The sequence below is a fragment of the Chiloscyllium punctatum genome, chromosome 4 (assembly GCF_047496795.1).
Source record: "Chiloscyllium punctatum isolate Juve2018m chromosome 4, sChiPun1.3, whole genome shotgun sequence".
Taxonomy (NCBI): domain Eukaryota; kingdom Metazoa; phylum Chordata; class Chondrichthyes; order Orectolobiformes; family Hemiscylliidae; genus Chiloscyllium; species Chiloscyllium punctatum.
In genome coordinates, this window is record NC_092742.1 from 5,482,664 (window position 1) to 5,499,228 (window position 16,565).

Consider the following 16,565-nt stretch of genomic DNA (forward strand, 5'->3'; position numbering starts at 1 on the left):
TAGCGAACAACTCAGCAAAGAGAAACTACAGACCCCCGTGGACCAGGGCTGGAGAACTGAAGTTCTGTATTGAAAAGCCTGAGTTGTGAGGGACAATCTCAGTGAGCGTGGTGCTGGGGAAATGTCCCAAAGAGCCTCGTGCTTCATCAATGTCCTTCAGTGAAGGAAACCTGCCCCCCTCACCGTCGCCTCCCCCACGCTGCCCCCACCCCGTACCACTCACAACACACTGCCCCCTCCCTGCCCCCCTTCATCACACTGCGCCCTCCCCTCCCCACCCCCCACACTGCCTCCTCCCTGTCCCCCTCCCCTCCCCGTCCCTTCCCCCACACTGCCCCCTCCACTCATCGTCCCCTCCCCCACACTGCCCCCTCCCGTTGCCCTCCCCCACACTGCCCCCTCCACTCATCGTCCCCTCCCCCACACTGCCCCCTCCCCTCCCCGTCCCCTGTCCCTCACCCACACTGCCTCCTCCCAGTCCCCCCTCACCAAAACTACTCCCTCCCCCTCCCTCTACCCCGCACTGCCCCCTCCCCACACTGTCCCCTCCCAGTCCCCCTCCCCCACACTGCCCCCTCCCAGTCCCCCTCGCCAACACTGCCCCCTCCCCCTCCCCCACACTGCCCCCTGCCAGTCCCCCACACTGCCCGCACCCGCACACTGCTCCCTCCCAGTCCACAACACACTCCTCTCCCCCTCACCCACAGTGTCCCACACTGCCCCCCCTCTCCCACCCCCACACTGCCCCCTCCACTCCCCCTTCACCCCACACTGCCCCCTCCACGTCTCCCCTCCCCACACTGCCCCTCCCCCACACTGCCCCCTCTCCGTCACACTCCCCCACACTGCCCCCTCCCCCTCCCCCCACACTGCTCCCTCCACGTCTCCCCTCCCCCACACTGCCCCTCCCTGTACCCCTCCCCCACACTACCCCCTCTCCCTCCCTCCACACTGCCCAACTCTCCGTCCCACTCCCCCACACTGCCTCCCGTCCCCCTCCCCCACACTGCCCCCTCCCGTCCCCCTCCCCCACACTGGCCTCTCCCTCCCCCTCCCCCACACTGCCCTCTCCCAGTCCCCCCACACTGCCCCCTCCCGCCCCATCCACCTCCCTCACACTGCCCCTTCCCCCCACACTGCCCCCCTCCCCCTCCCCCACATTGCCCCAACCCCACCCCCAGTGTTCCATACTGCCCCGTCCCCCACCCCCACACTGCCCCCTCCCCTCCCCCTTCAGCCCATACTGCCCCCTCCCCCCATACTGCCCCCTCCCCATTCCCCTCTCCCACACTGCCTTCTCCCTGTATCACTCCCCCATACTGCCCCAACCCCTCTGCCCCAGTGTCCCACACTGCCCCCTCCCCCACCCCACACTGCCCCCTCTCCTCCCCCTCCCCCCACACTGCCCCCTCCCCATTCCCCTCCCTCACACAGCCTCCTCCCTGTACCCCTCCCCCACACTGTCCCCTCTCCGTCCCTCTCCCTCCACACTGCCCCCTCTCCGTCCCACTCCCCCACACTGTCCCCTTCCCGCCCCCCTCCCCCCCACACTGCCCCCTCCCCTTCCCGTCCCCTCCCCCACACTGCCCCCTTCCCTCCCCGTCCCCTCCCCCACACTGCCCCCTCCCCTCCCCGTCCCCTCCCCCACACTGCCCCCTCCCCTCCCTGTCCCATCCCCCACACTGCCCCCTCCCAGTCCCCTTCACCAACACTGTTCCCTCCCCCTCCCTCTACCCCGCACTGCCCTCTGCCCCGCACTGCCCCCTCCCTGTCCCCCTCCCAGTCCCCTTCCCCGACACTGCCCCCTATCCCTCGCCCACACTGCCCCCTCACCTTTCCCCCTCCCCTACACTGCCCCCTCCCCCTCCCCCACACTGCCCCCTCCCCTCCCTGTCCCATCCCCCACACTGCCCCCTCCCAGTCCCCTTCACCAACACTGTTCCCTCCCCCTCCCTCTACCCCGCACTGCCCTCTGCCCCGCACTGCCCCCTCCCTGTCCCCCTCCCAGTCCCCTTCCCCGACACTGCCCCCTATCCCTCGCCCACACTGCCCCCTCACCTTTCCCCCACACTGCCCCCTCCCCTCCTGCTCCCCCACACTGCCCCCTCCCAGTCCACAACACTGCCCCCTCCCCCCCAATGTCCCACACTGCTCCCTCTCCCTCCCCCACACTGCCACCTCCCAGTCCCCCACACTGCCCCCTCCCTTCGCCCTCCCCCTCCCCCACACTGCCCGCACCCCCACACTGCCCCCGCACAGTCCACAACACTGCCCACTCCCCCTCCCCCCCCAGTGTCCCACACTGCCCCCTCCCACACCCCCACACTGCCCCCTCCACGCCCCCCTCCCCCTACACTGCCCCCTCCCCAATCCCCTCCCCCACACTGCCCCCTCTCCATCCCTCTCCCTCCACATTGCCCCCTCCCTGCCCCCTTCCCCCCAAACTGGCCGCACCCCGCCTCCCTCACCCACACTGCCCCCTCCCTGGCCCTTTCCCCCCCCCCACCCCCACACTGCCCGCTCCCCGTCCTCCTCCTCCAAAAAACCCCCTCCCCATCCCCCACCCCCACACTGCCCCCTCGTCACCCCCCCCCCACACTGCCCGCTCCCCGTCCTCCTCCTCCAAAAAACCCCCTCCCCATCCCCCACCCCCACACTGCCCCCTCGTCACCCCCCCCCCCACACTGCCCCTTCCCCACCCCCTTCCCCCTCAACTGTCCCCACCCCAGCTCCCTCACCCACACTGCCCCCTCCATGACCCTTCCCCCCCCCCACACTGCCCGCTCCCCGTCCCCCCTCCCTCACACTGCCCCGTCTCTGTCCCCCTCCCCCACACTGCCCCCTCACCACCCCCTTCCCCCACCCTGCCTCCTCACCGCCCCCTCCCGCCCGCTCCCTCTCCCCCACACTGCCCCCTCCCGCCCCCTTCCCCCCACACTGTCCCCTCCCCCTCCCCCACACTGCCCCTTCCCCGTCTCCCTCCCCCAGACTGCCTCCTCCGTCACCCTCCCCCACACTGACCCCTCCCCATCCTGCTCCCCGTCACCCTCCCCCACACTGCCCCCTCCCCATCTTCTTCCCCCCACACTGCCCCCTCCCCGCCACCATCCCCCACACTGCCCCCTCCGAGTCCCCCTCCTCCCCACACTGCCCCTTCCCTGCGCCCCTCCCCCACACTGCACCCTCCCCATCCCTCTCACTGACCCCTACCCATCCCGCTCCCCGTCCCCCTCCCCGCCCGCTCCCTGCCCCCCTCCCTGCCCACCAACACTGCCCCCCGTACCCCTCCCCGTCTCCCACCCCTACACTGCCCCCTCCCTGTAATGCTCCCCACACTGCCCTATCCCCGTCCCACTCCCCCACACTGCACCCTCCCCGTCCCACTCCCCCACACTGCCCCCTCCCCATCCCCCTCCCCCACACTGCCCCTTCCCCCTCACCCCCCACGCTGCCATCTCCCTGTGCCCCTCACCCACACTGCCCCCTCCCCGTCCCACTCCCCCTACACTGCCATCTCCCTCTCCCCCTCCGCCCTAACTGCCATCTCCCTCTCCCCCTCACCCACAGTGCCCTCTCTCCGTCCCACTCCCCCACACGCCCCTTCCCCATCCCCCTCCCCCACACTGCCCCTTCCCCATCCCCCTCCCCCACACTGCCCCTTCCCCCACCCCCTCCCCCCTACACTGCCCTCTCCCCATCCCCTTCCCCCTCCCACTCCCCCCTACACTGCCCCCTCCCCTGTCCCCCTCCCCCACACTGCCCCCTCCCCGTCCCACTCCCCCTCCCCCCTACACTGCCCTCTCCCCATCCCCTTCCCCCACCCCCTCCCCCCTACACTGCCCTCTCCCCATCCCCTTCCCCCTCCCCCTCCCCCCTACACTGCCCCCTCCCCTGTCCCCCTCCTCCACACTGCCCTCTCCCCGTCCCCCTCCCCCACACTGCCCCCTCCCCGTCCCACTCCCCCTACACTACCCTCTCCCCATCCCCCTCCCCCACACTGCCCCTTTCCCCTCCCCCCACACTGCCCCCTCCCCCCTCCCCCCTCCCCCTACACTGCCCTCTCCCCGTCCCCCTCCCCCACACTGCCCCCTCCCCCCCGTCCCCCTCTCACACACTGCACCCCCACAGTACATGCAGCCCCTCCCCGGGTACAGACCCCCCCAGCCCGAGTGCACATTGCCCCCCCCGGGGACCCCATCGCCCTGTCCTGCTGATGTTCGGTGCTACCTTTCCAGCAGCTGTATGTATCTGTTTGTGTTGGGCTCATTGATGTTTTTGAATGATTTGTTGAAAGGAATCGATCTGTAAGCTCCATGCTGTCTGTGAGGAGGTTTCCCAGGTCTGTGTCGCTGCTGATGAATTGAGTCGACAGGTAGATCCATCTTCGTCTGCAGCACTTCAGTCAAATTGTCACAATCTGTCGGGAAGGGTGTCCTACCTGGAGGCGTCACTGTCCATGAAGATTCCCGAAATTCAGGTAACGCTGACACAATAGAGGAAGCTGTGTCCAATACAGCTATTCTATATTATCCCCACTATATACCACACTGCAACACACCAATATATATGGCATTATATATTCCATACAATACCAAATGTAACTTTAAGCTCTTAAACATAAGGTGATGGAAGATGTCACCAACAGTGTCATCAAGTAGCACCTGCTCAGCAATTCGGCTTTTGCCCGAAACATCGATTTCGCTGCTCGTTGGATGCTGCATGAACTGCTGTGCTCTTCCAGCACCACTAATCCAGTATTTGCTTTCCAGCATCTGCAGTCATTGTTTTTAACCTGCTCAGCAACAGTCTGCTCAGTGATAGCCTCCAGGCAGATGCTGTTTTACAATCACCAACTTCCCCTGGAAGGCTTCTCTTCTGAAAGAGATTAGGACTCCATATTCTGGTCATATTTCGGTCATGTAGACGGGAGTTATACATGGAGACCTTGCAGTGTCTCTTCTGTGGCAGACTGTAACGGAATTCCCTGGGAAATTGGAGGTTCTGTGAGGCATTTCCCCGATATAGGAACCCTACCCGAAAGGATCCGTTTAACTCCGAGATTTTGGACAGTTTTGCTGCAGTAATGTAATTATTTATGCAGGAAATGTGAGACTACTAAAGACTTTGTATATTCCCTGAGTAACTAAGAAAATAAGTCACTGTTCAACTAACCCTGGACTTAACTCAGAAAAGATTTACAAGGATGTTGCCAGAGTTGGAGGGTTTGAGCTATAGGGAGAGGCTGAACAGGCTGGGGCTGTGTTGCCTGGAGCGTTGGAGGCTGAGGGGTGACCTTATAGAGGTTTACAAAATTATGAGGGATATGGATAGGGTAAATAGACAAGGGTTTTTTCCTGAGGTGGGAGAGTCCAATTGCCTCACGGGGACAGGGGGGGAAAGATTTAAAAGGGACCTAAAGTGTAACTTTTTCACTCAGAAAGTGGTGCGTGTAGGGAATGAGCTGCCAGAGGAAGTGGTGGAGGCTGGTACAATTGCAACATTTAAAAAACATCTGGATGGGTACATGAATAGGGAGGGTTTGGAGGGATATGGGCCAAGTGTTGGCATATGGGCTAAATTAATTTGACAAACGTGATCAATGTGGGTGAGTTGGTCCGAGGGGTCTGTTTCTGTTCTGTATGACACTATGACTCTATAAGACGTTCCTCTCAGACTTACATTTGACGGAGATTTTGCATCTTTTTGTCTCTGTTGCATTGTCTGTATCTCTGTCTCTCTCTCTCTCTCTCTTTCTCTCTCTGACTATCTCATTCTAGAACATAGAACATTCCAGCACAGTGCAGGCCCTTCAGCCTTTGATGTTGCCCTGTAAAACCAATCTGAAGCCCATTCAATCTACACTATTCTATTCTCGTCCATATGCCTATCCAATGACCATTTAAATGCCCTTAAAGTTGGTGAGTCTACTTCTGTTGCAGACAGTGCGTTCCATGCCCTTACTACTCTGAGTAAAGAACCTACCTCTGATATCTGTCCTATATCTATCACCCCTCAATTTAAAGCTATGCCCCCTCGTGCTAGCCATCACCATCCGAGGGAAAGGGCTCCAACTTTCCACCCTATCTAACCCTCTGATTATCTTATATGTCTTAATTAAGTCATCTCTCAACCTTCTTCCCTCTAACTAAAACAGCCTCAAGTCCCTCAGCCTTTCCTCAGAAGACAACATCCTAATAAATCTTTGAACCCTTTCCAAAGCTTCCACGTCCTGCCTACAATGCAGTGATCAGAACTGTACGCAATACACCAAATGTGGCTGCACTAGAGTTTTGTACAGCTGCAGCATTATCTCATGGTTCCAAAACTCAATCCCTCCACAGATAAAGGCTAACAGACCCTCTCAACCTGGATGGCAACTTTCAGGGATCTATATACATCGAGAACTCTCTGCTCATCTACACTACCAAGAATCTTACCATTAGCCCAGTATTCTGCATTCCTGTTGCTCCTTCCAAAGTGAATCACCTCACACTTTTCCACATTAAACTCCATTTGCCACCCCTCAACCCAGCTCTGTAGATTAGATTATATTAGATTACTTACAGTGTGGAAACAGGCCCTTCGGCCCAACAAGTCCACACCGCCCCGCTGAAGCGCAACCCACCCATACCCCTACATTTACCCCTTACCTAACACTACGGGCAATTTAGCATGACCAATTCACCTGACCTGCACATCTTTGGACTGTGGGAGGAAACCGGAGCACCTGGAGGAAACCCACACAGACACGGGGAGAATGTGCAAACTCCACACAGTCAGTCGCCTGAGGCAGGAATTGAACCCGGGTCTCTGGCGCTGTGAGCCAGCAGTGCTAACCACTGTGCCACCGTGCCGCCCTAGCTTATCTATGTCTCTCTGCAACAGAGATTTTACATCTTTTTGTCTCTGTTGCATTGTCTGTATCTCTGTCTCTCTCTCTCTCTCCCTCTCTCTCTCTCTCTCTCTGCAACCTATAATATTCTTCATCACTATCTACAACTCTACTGACCTTAGTGTTATCCAAAGATGTGCTAACCCATCCTTCTCTGCCCTCATCCCGGTCATTTATATAAATGACAAACAACTGTGGACCCAAAACAGACCCTTGTGGTACACCACTAATAACTGAACTCCAGGATGAATATTTCCCATCAACCACCACTCTGTCTTATTTCGGGCTTTTGCTCAAAACATTGATTTTCCTGCTCCTCGGATGCTGCCTGACCTGCTGTGCTTTTCCAGCACCACTCTGATCTAGACTCTGAAATCCATATACGCCACATCAACCGCTTTACCCTCATCGACCTGTTTGGTCGCCTTCTCAAAGAACTCAATAAGGTTTGTGAGGCATGACCTACCCTTCACAAAACTGCATTGATTATCCCTAATCAACTTATTCCTTTCCAGCGGATTATAAACCCTCTCTCTTATAATCCTTTCCAATACTTTACCCACAACCGAAGTAAGGCTCACAGGTCTATAATTACCAGGGTTGTCTCTACTCCCCTTCTCGAACAAGGGAACAACATTTGCTATCCTCTAGTCTTCTGGCACTATTCCTGTAGACAATAATGACATAAAGATCAAAGCCAAAGGCTCAGCAATCTCCTCCCTGGCTTCCTAGAGAATCCTGGGATAAATCCCATCCAGCCCAGGAGACTTACATTTTCACACTTTCCAGAATTGCTAACACCTCCTCCTTGTGAACCTCAATCCCATCTAGCCTAGTGGGCTGTATCTCAGTATTCTCCTCAACAACATTGTCTTTTTCCTGTGTGAATTTGATGAAAAGTATTCATTTAGCGCTTCCCCTATCTCTTCGGACTCCACGCACAACTTCCCACTACTGTCCTTGACTGGCCCTAATCTTACTCTAGTTATTCTTTTATTCCTGATATACTGATAGAAAGCTTTAGGGTTTACCTTGGTCCTACCTGCCAGCAACTTCTCATGTCCCTTCCTGGCTCTTCTTAGCTCTCTCTTTCGGTCCTTCCTGGCTAACTTGTAACTCTCAAGCGCCCTAACTGAGGCCTTCACATCTCATCCTAACATAAGCCTCCTCCTTCCTCTTGACAAGTGATTCAATTTCTTTAGTAAACCACAGTTCCCTCGCTTGACCACTTCCTCCCTGCCTGACAGGTACATACTTATCAAGGAACCACACGGTCCTACATACTTATCTAGGACCCACAGTAGCTGTTCCTTGAATAAGCTCCACATTTCAATCGTGCCCATCCCCTTGCAGTTTCCTTCCCCATCCTATGCATCCTAAATCTTGCCTAATCGTATCGTAATTGACTTTTCCCCAGCTATAACTCTTGCCCTGTGGTATATACCTAACCCTTTCCATCGCTAAAGTAAACATAATCAAATTGTGGTCACTATCACCAAAGTGCTCACCTCCCTCCAAATCTAACACCTGGCCTGGTTCATTACCCAGTACCAAATCTAATGTGGCCTTGCCCCTTGTTGGCCTGTCTACATACTGTGTCAGGAAACCATCCTGCACACATTGGACAAAAACTGACCCATCTAAAGCACTTGAACTATAGTATTCCCAATCAATATTTGGGAAGTTGAAGTCCCTCATAACAACTACCCTGTCTCTCACTCCTATCGAGAATCATCTTTGCTATCCCTTCCTCTACATCTCTGGAACTATTCGGAGGCCTATAGAAAACTCCCAACAGGGTGACCTCTCCTTTCCTGTTTCTAACCTCAGCCCATATACCTCAGTAGACAGGTCCTCAAATGTCCTTTCTGCCACTGTAATACTGTCCTTGACTAACAATGCCACACCTCCCCTCTTTTACCATTTTCTCTGTTCTTACTGAAATATCTAAATCCCAGAACCTGCAACAACCATTCCTGTCCCTGCTCTGTCCATGTCTCCAAAATGTCCACAACATCGAAGTCCCAGGTACCAACCCATTCTGCAGGTTCACCACCTTATTCCAGATGCTCCTGGCACTGAAGTAGATGCACTTCAAATCACCTTCCTGCTTGCCAGTGCACTCTTGTGATCTTGAATTCTTAGTTCTGACCTCACTACTCTCATCCTCCCGTATACATGAACTATAATTTCGGTTCCCATTCCCCTGCTGAATTAGTTTAAACCCACCCGAAGAGCATTAGCAAATCTCACCCCCCCGGGATATTGATATCCCTCTGGTTCAGGTGAAGACCATCCTGTTAGAGGTCCCACCTACCCCAGAAAGAGCCCCAACTATCCAAGAATCCAAAACCCTCCCTCCTGCACCATCCCTGGAGCCACATGTTCAATTCCTCTCTCTCCCTATTCCTTGCTTCGCTTGGGTAACAAAGCAGAGATAACAGCTCTGTTTGTTCTAGCTCTAAGCTTCCACCCTAACTCTTGCTCGCTCTCACGTGTGTCCTCTCTCTTCCTCTCTCAGTCTCTCCCTTTCTCAGTCTCTCTGTGTGTCTCTCTCTGTCTCTCTCTGTCTCTCTCTGTCTCTCTCTGTCTCTCTCTGTCTCTCTCTGTCTCTCTGTCTCTTGTCTCTCTGTCTCTCTGTCTCTCTGTCTCTCTGTCTCTCTGTCTGTCTGTCTGTCTGTCTGTCTGTCTGTCTGTCTATCTGTCTCTGTCTCCTCTCTCTCAGTCTCTCTGTCTGTCTGTCTGTCTCTCTCTCTCTCTCTCTCCAGTCTCTCTCTCTCTGTCTCTATCTGTCTCTCTCTCTCTCTCTCTCTCTGTCTCCATGTACCATGTGATTCAGGAGCAGAAGTAAACCATTCAGCCCATCAAGTCTATTCTGCCATTAAGTCAATTTTTTCTGCCTTTTCTCCATCAGACTTGATTCCATTACTGATGAAAACTCTCTCTCTCAGCCTTGAATATCCTGAATGCCCCAGCCTTGACAGCCCACTGTGGGAAAGAATTCCACAGATTCTTTCCCATCGGAGAGAAGGAATTCCTCCACATCTCTGTCTGAAATGTATGACCCCTTTATTCTGAGATGTTGCCCTCTGGTCTGAGACTCTACCACAAGAGGAGACAATCTTTCCACGTCTATCCCGACAAGTTCTTTCAGAATCTTGTATGTTTCAATAAGATCACCTCTCATTCTTCGAAACTCCAGTGATACTGCACAACCTACTCCAACCTCTCCTCTTCATTCCTGGGATCAGCTGAGTGAACTTCCCCTGCACTGTCTCTAATGCAAGATGGAGTCATTGGACTTGAACTGGTAACTCTACTTTCTCCCTGAAGATGCCAAGAGACCTGCTGAGTTTCATCGATGCTTTCTGTTTTCGTTCCGGTATATCTTTCCTTAGAAAGGATGTCCAGAACTGTCCACAGTATTCCCACGGCAGTCCGACTTGTCCCTGTACAGTTTATATACTCCATTGCCTTTGAGTTGAAAGCCAACATTCCATTTGCTTTTTTGATTACCCATTGAACTTGGATGCTAGCTTTTTCATGTTTCATGCACGTGGAATCCAAACCCCTCTGTGCTGTAGCTTTCTGCAGTTTGCACTCGATCTCTTTCTCGCTCCTTCTCATGCTCTCTCTCTCTCTCTCTCTCTCTCTCTCTCTCTCTCTCTCTCATTCTCGCTCTCTGCTCCTGTTTATTAGAAAGTGTTTTGCTCTCTGCTGAGGCCAGCAGGCTGAGTGAGACTGCTGTTACTGGCTGAGTTACTGTAGTATTGCTGCAGCTGTGTGACTAACCAGTGAATCACTCTCTCTTTCTGTGATGTATGGTGTCACAGGGCTTGATAGAGCAGCACGAGGAATTCCAGCAATGTTTACATGCCCTGGAGACTCTACTGAATGAATCTGAGCAAGTTCTGAAATCAAATGGTTCCAGCCCTGAGGAACCGGAAGCTTCCTGCCTCGAGATATTAAAGGTGTGCCTGTGTGTGTCTGCCTGTCTGTGTGTGTCTGCCTGTCTGTGTGTGTCTGCTTGTCTGTCTGTCTCTGTGCCTGTCCGTCTGTCTCCTCATGTGTCTGTGTGTCTGTGTGTCTGCACGCGCACGTCTGTGTGTCTGTCTCTGTGTGTCTGTCTCTGTGTGTCTGTCTCTGTGTGTCTGTCTCTGTGTGTGTGTGTGTCTGTCTGTGTCTGTGTCTGTGCGCACACGTCTGTGTGTGTCTGCGTGTCTGTATCTGTGTGTGTGTGTGTGTGTGTCTGTGTGTCTGCACGCGCATGTCTGTGTGTCTGTCACTGTGTCTGTCTCTCTGTGTGTGTCTGTGCGCGCACGTCTGTGTGTGTCTGCGTGCCTGTATCTGTATGTGTGTGTGTGTGTGTGTGTGTCTGCGTGTCTGTACCTGTATGTGTGTGTGTCTGCATCTGTATTTGTATGTGTGTGTGTGTCTGCGTGTCTGTATCTGTATGTGTGTGTGTCTGCATCTGTATCTGTATGTGTGTGTGTGTCTGTATCTGTATGTGTGTATGTCTGTCTCTGTGTGTGTCTGCGTGTCTGTATCTGTGTGTGTGTGTGTGTCTGCATGTCTGTATCTGTATGTTTGTGTGTATGTATGTGTCTGTATCTGTGTGTATGTATGTGTGTCTGTATCTGTGTGTATGTATGTGTGTCTGCGTGTCTGTATCTGTATGTGTATGTGTGTCTGTATCTGTATGTGTATGTGTGTCTGTATCTATGTGTGCGTGTGTCTGTATCTATCTGTATCTGTATCTGTATGTGTGTGTGTATCTGTATGTGTGTGTGTATCTGTATCTGTATCTGTATGTGTGTGCGCGTGTACCCTTTCTTGATTCAGCCTCACTGAAGTTTCAGCATACTGGGCATCTCCCACATTGGCTGTCCATCCTCTCCCCACACTATTTTCTGCCATGTCCCTCAATCCCCTCCTAACTCTCATCTCCATACTGCCCCTTGGCAGCATCATCTGAAAGCACTGAGTTAGTTTTCACTGGACATTGATGACTCCCAACTCTACCTCCCCACTGGCACTCCTGCTCCTTCACTATTCAATTATCCAACTGCTCCTCCCAAAGTCCAGAGCTGGATGAGCAGTGATTTCCTCAGGTTGAATATTGGGAAGGACAAAGCTGTTGATTTCAGTGCCTCTCTACAAATTCTGTTTCCTTGCATCCAACTCTATCCCTCTCCCTAGAAGCTGTCTGAGGCTGGACCAACGTGACTGTCATCTCAGTCTCACCTAGTCCCACCCCACCCTCTCATGCTCAAGCGTGGCTTTGTTTTAAAATTTATTGACAGGATCTGGCTGTCACTGGCTAGCCCAGCATTTATTGCCCATCCCTAATTACCCAGAGGGGAGTCAACCCCATTGCTGTGGGTCTGGAGTCACATGTAGGCCAGACCAGGTAAAGATGGCAGATTCTTTCCCTAGAGGACATTAGTGACCCAGATGGGTCTTTCCTGACAATTGGCAATAGTTTCATGGTCATCATTAGACCCTTAATTCCAGATTGTTATTGAATTCAAATTTCACCATCTTCCGCGGTGGGATTTGAACCTGCGTCCCGAAAGCATTCCTTGGGTCTCTTGATTGCCGATGTACAGCCCACCTCCTCCTAACTGTGTCTGTGCTACAGGGTCAGCTGCTGAGATTGAGCAGCAGCTTACTGCACCTGGAAACTCTGAACCGTCTGAGCGGCCGGCTGCCAATCGATGGCCTGGATTACACCAAGGTTCAGGCCCTGAACCGGCGATGGCAACTGGCTCGAGCAACCGCTCTGGACCGCTGCAGGTAACATCACCGTCAACCAGCTGTCCCCTCCCTGTTTCCTGTCACACAGATTCACCACAGTGTCAGCTGTGTTCTGAAAGCCCCTGCAGAGAATTGTGAAATGGTCCAGTAAGCTGATGGGAGGGTGAGGATCCCTGGGAGAGGAACATTCCCCCCCCTCCCCTGACACACACACACACTCACTCATTCACACACTCACTCATTCTCTCTTACTCACTCACTCACTCACTCTCACACACACACACATTCTCTCACACACACACACATTCTCACACACACACACACACATTCTCACACACATTCTCTCGCACGCACGCACGCACTCACTCACTCACTCACATGTGCACCAGCTCTATCCCCCAAAAACAATGTTGACAAGCTGCATTCAGCCATTGGATTTCTTTATTCCTGGGATGTGGGTATCATTGTTGTGGTTCTGTTCGCCGAGCTGGGAATTTGTGTTGCAGATGTTTCGTCCCCTGTCTAGGTGACATCCTCAGTGCTTGGGAGCCTCCTGTGAAGCGCTTCTGTGATCTTTCCTCCAGCATTTGTAGTGGTTTGTCTCTGCCACTTCCAGTTGTCCGGATGACACGACCAGCTATCCTTAGTAGCCACACACGCAGATGACAAGCAACATGAATTCGACTGGGACAACACTACTATTATAGGACAAGCCAAACAGAGAACAGCCAGGTAATTCCTAGAGACGTGGCACTCATCCACAGATTCAATCAACAAACACATCGACCTGGACCCAATATACCGGCCACTACAGCGGACAGCTGGAACTGACAACCAGAAGCGGCAGAGACAGGCCACTATAAATGCTGGAGGAAAGATCACAGAAGCGCTTCACAGGAGGCTCCCAAGCACTGAGGATGTCACCAAGACAGGGGACGAAACGTCTGCACCAGAAATTCCCAGCTCGGCGAACAGAACCACAACAACGAGCACCCGAGCTACAAATCTTCTCACAAACTGTGGGTATCATTGGCAAGCCCAGTACACCCCTAATTGCTCTTGAATCAACAGCTCACTTGGCCATTTCAGAGGGCAATTAAGAGTCAACTGGTTTGAATTCTGGAGCCATGAGTCTTATGATATGCAGAAAACTTTCACCAGGATGATAATCTGCAGAAGCAGATGTAGGCCATTCAGCCCATCAAGCCGCCTCCATTATCCAATGAGCTCATGGCTGACCTGATATTTCTTAACTCCACTTTCCTGCTTTTTCCCCCTAACCCTTGATTCCGTCACTGATTCCAAATATGTCTCTCTCAGCCTTGAATATACTTAATGACCCAGCCCTGTATGGTAAAGAATTCCACTCCCCTCTCAGAGAAGAAATTCCTCCTCATCTCTCTCTTAAATGTGTGAACCCTTTTTCTGAGATTGTGCCCTGTCAAGTCCCCTAAGAATCTTGTATGTTTCAATAAGGTCTCCTCTCACTCTCCAAAACTGTACAGGTCTAACCTGTTCAATCTCTCATCATAAACCATCCATCAGTACCCAGTACCAGCTGTGTAAGGCTTTCCCAGTCTGCCTCCAATATGAACTATCTTTCTGTAGATAAAGGAATCAAAAGTATTCTCACTGTTCCAGCTGTGGTCTGATTAGTGCCTTGGTAATTTTAGCAAAAGTCCCTAATTTTTATACTTGATTCCCTTAGAAATGAAGGCCAATATTCCACTTGCTTTCCCTATTATCCATTGAACTTGGATGCTGGCTTTTTTATGTTTCATGCACGAGGACATGCAAATCTCTCTCTTCTGTAGTTTTCTGCAGCCTTTACCCACTTAAATAATATTCAGCTCCCCTATTCATCCTGACAGAATGCATAACCTCCCACTTCCCCACACTATATTCCACCTACCAGGTTATTTCCCCTTTGTTAAACCAGTCTGTATCCCTCTGCAGACTCTCTGTGTTATCCTCACCACTTGCCTTCCCAACTATTTTTGTGTCATTCACAGACTTGGCTATAATACACTTACTTTCCTCATCCAAGGCATTAATATAGATTGTAATTAACTTCGTATTTTCACACCTAGGTATTGTCTTGCTGTGTCTCTTTACAGGCCTTTTCGGTGTTTAAGTCATTGTTAAAACTTTTTATTTACAGATTTATTAGCATAGGTGTCTCCTCAACTCAAAATGAGCTATATTGAAATTTTTTGTTAGCTGTGTTGGAGCCTTTAAATCATTAACCCCTATGCAAATCTTTTATCTTTAAATGATTTTAGTATGTGTGGGGGTGTGTATGTGTGTGTGTGTGTGTGTGTGGGGGGGGGTGTTTCTGTGTGCAACTTGACAACCACCTGATGAAGAAACAGCATTCTGAAAGCTAGTGCCTCCAAATAAACCTGTTGGATTATAACCTGGTGTTGTGTAATTTTAGTTTGTAATTTTGATGGGTTAAGGATGTAGGCTAAAAGCAGTATAATGTGGAAAAATGCGAAGTTGTTCATTTTGTGAGAATATTTAAATTGAGAAAAATGATAGAAAGCTGCCACAATGGGACTTGTACATGAAACACAGAAAGCTCGAACACAGGGGTAACAGGTAATCAGGAAGGCTAGCGGAATGTTGGCCCTTATTTCAAAGGGGTTGGAGTATGAGATCACATCTGGACTACTGAGGACAGTTCATTGGAAAATTCACTAGAATAATCCCTGGTATGGTGAGATTGCCTTAAGAGCAAAGGTTAAACAGGTGGTGACTTTACTCATTGGAGTTTTGAAGAATGTGAGGTGATCTCATTGAAACATTTTGTATTCTTAAGGGGCTTGACAGAATCAATGCTGAGAGGATGTTTCGCCACATGGAAGAGTCTAGGACCAGAGGGTATAAACTCTGAATAAAGGGCTGCACATTTAAGAGTGAGATGAGAAGGAATGTCTTCTCTCGTGTGGTTGTGGTTCTTTGGAACTCGTTGCCACAGATAACTGAGGGGGCGGCTCAGATTCTTGATCTGTTGGAGAATCCAAGGTTATGGGGAAAGAGCAGGAAAGTGGACGTGGGCAATGTCAGATCAGCACAGGTACAGGGCCTTCGGCCCACCAAGACTGCACTAATACATGATGCATATCTAAACTAACAATGTTTTGCCTTTACGTTGTCCATAGTCTACTCCTTGCTTATTCATGTATCTGTCCAGGTACCTCTTAAACCTTGGTGTTGTATCTGCCTTCCACATCTCCCCTGGTAGTGCATTCCAGGAACCTACCACCCTCTGTGTTTAAAAAAAACCCTGCCTCTCACATCTCCTTTAAACTATCCCCCTTTTACCTTCCACCTATGTTCTCTAGTAATTAACATTTCTACCCTGGGATGGAAATCCATTCTATTGTTCTTCTCATAATTTTGTAAATTGCTATCAGATCGCCCCTAATCCTTGACATTCAAGTAGAAACAAATTGTTTGTCCAATCTCTCCTCATAGCTAATACCCACCAAAACAGGCAACATCCTGGTAAACTGTTTCTGTGCACTCTCCACAGCTACTGGTAGTGTGGTGACCAGAACTACATGCAATATTCCAAATATGTCAGGGAAAATGTTCCTATTTCTTATGGTTTTATGGACCTATGTTGATTTCCAGTTAAGCAACTCGTTGATTTTAAAATTCACATCCTTGTTTTCAAATCCCTCCATGGCCTCTCCCTTCCCTCTGACTATAATCTCTTCCATCTCCAAATCCTGTGAAATATCTGCCCTCCTGTAATCCTGGCATGTGTCTGCTGTTGCTGGCCATGGCCTATCTGGCATTTCCTCCATAAATCTCTTCTCCTCACATTGTTCCTCTAAGACACTCCTAAAAACCCACCCCTTTGACCAAACATCTGGACACCTGCCTTAAGATCTCCTTATGCAGCTGT

The 16,565-nt window shown here is 52.0% G+C and overlaps 1 protein-coding gene across 6 annotated transcripts in view; it reads left to right on the forward strand.

Annotated features, from left to right (window-relative positions):
* Positions 1 to 16,565, forward strand: part of LOC140476049 (uncharacterized) — a 452,737-nt gene that overhangs the window by 342,024 nt on the left and 94,148 nt on the right. For all 6 annotated transcript variants that reach the window (XM_072568002.1, XM_072568006.1, XM_072568005.1 and 3 more), the window contains 3 exons: positions 4,295 to 4,477; positions 10,726 to 10,863; positions 12,534 to 12,688. In XM_072568002.1, the coding sequence (XP_072424103.1) occupies positions 4,295 to 4,477; positions 10,726 to 10,863; positions 12,534 to 12,688 (476 nt within the window). The remainder of the gene's footprint in view (positions 1 to 4,294; positions 4,478 to 10,725; positions 10,864 to 12,533; positions 12,689 to 16,565) is intronic.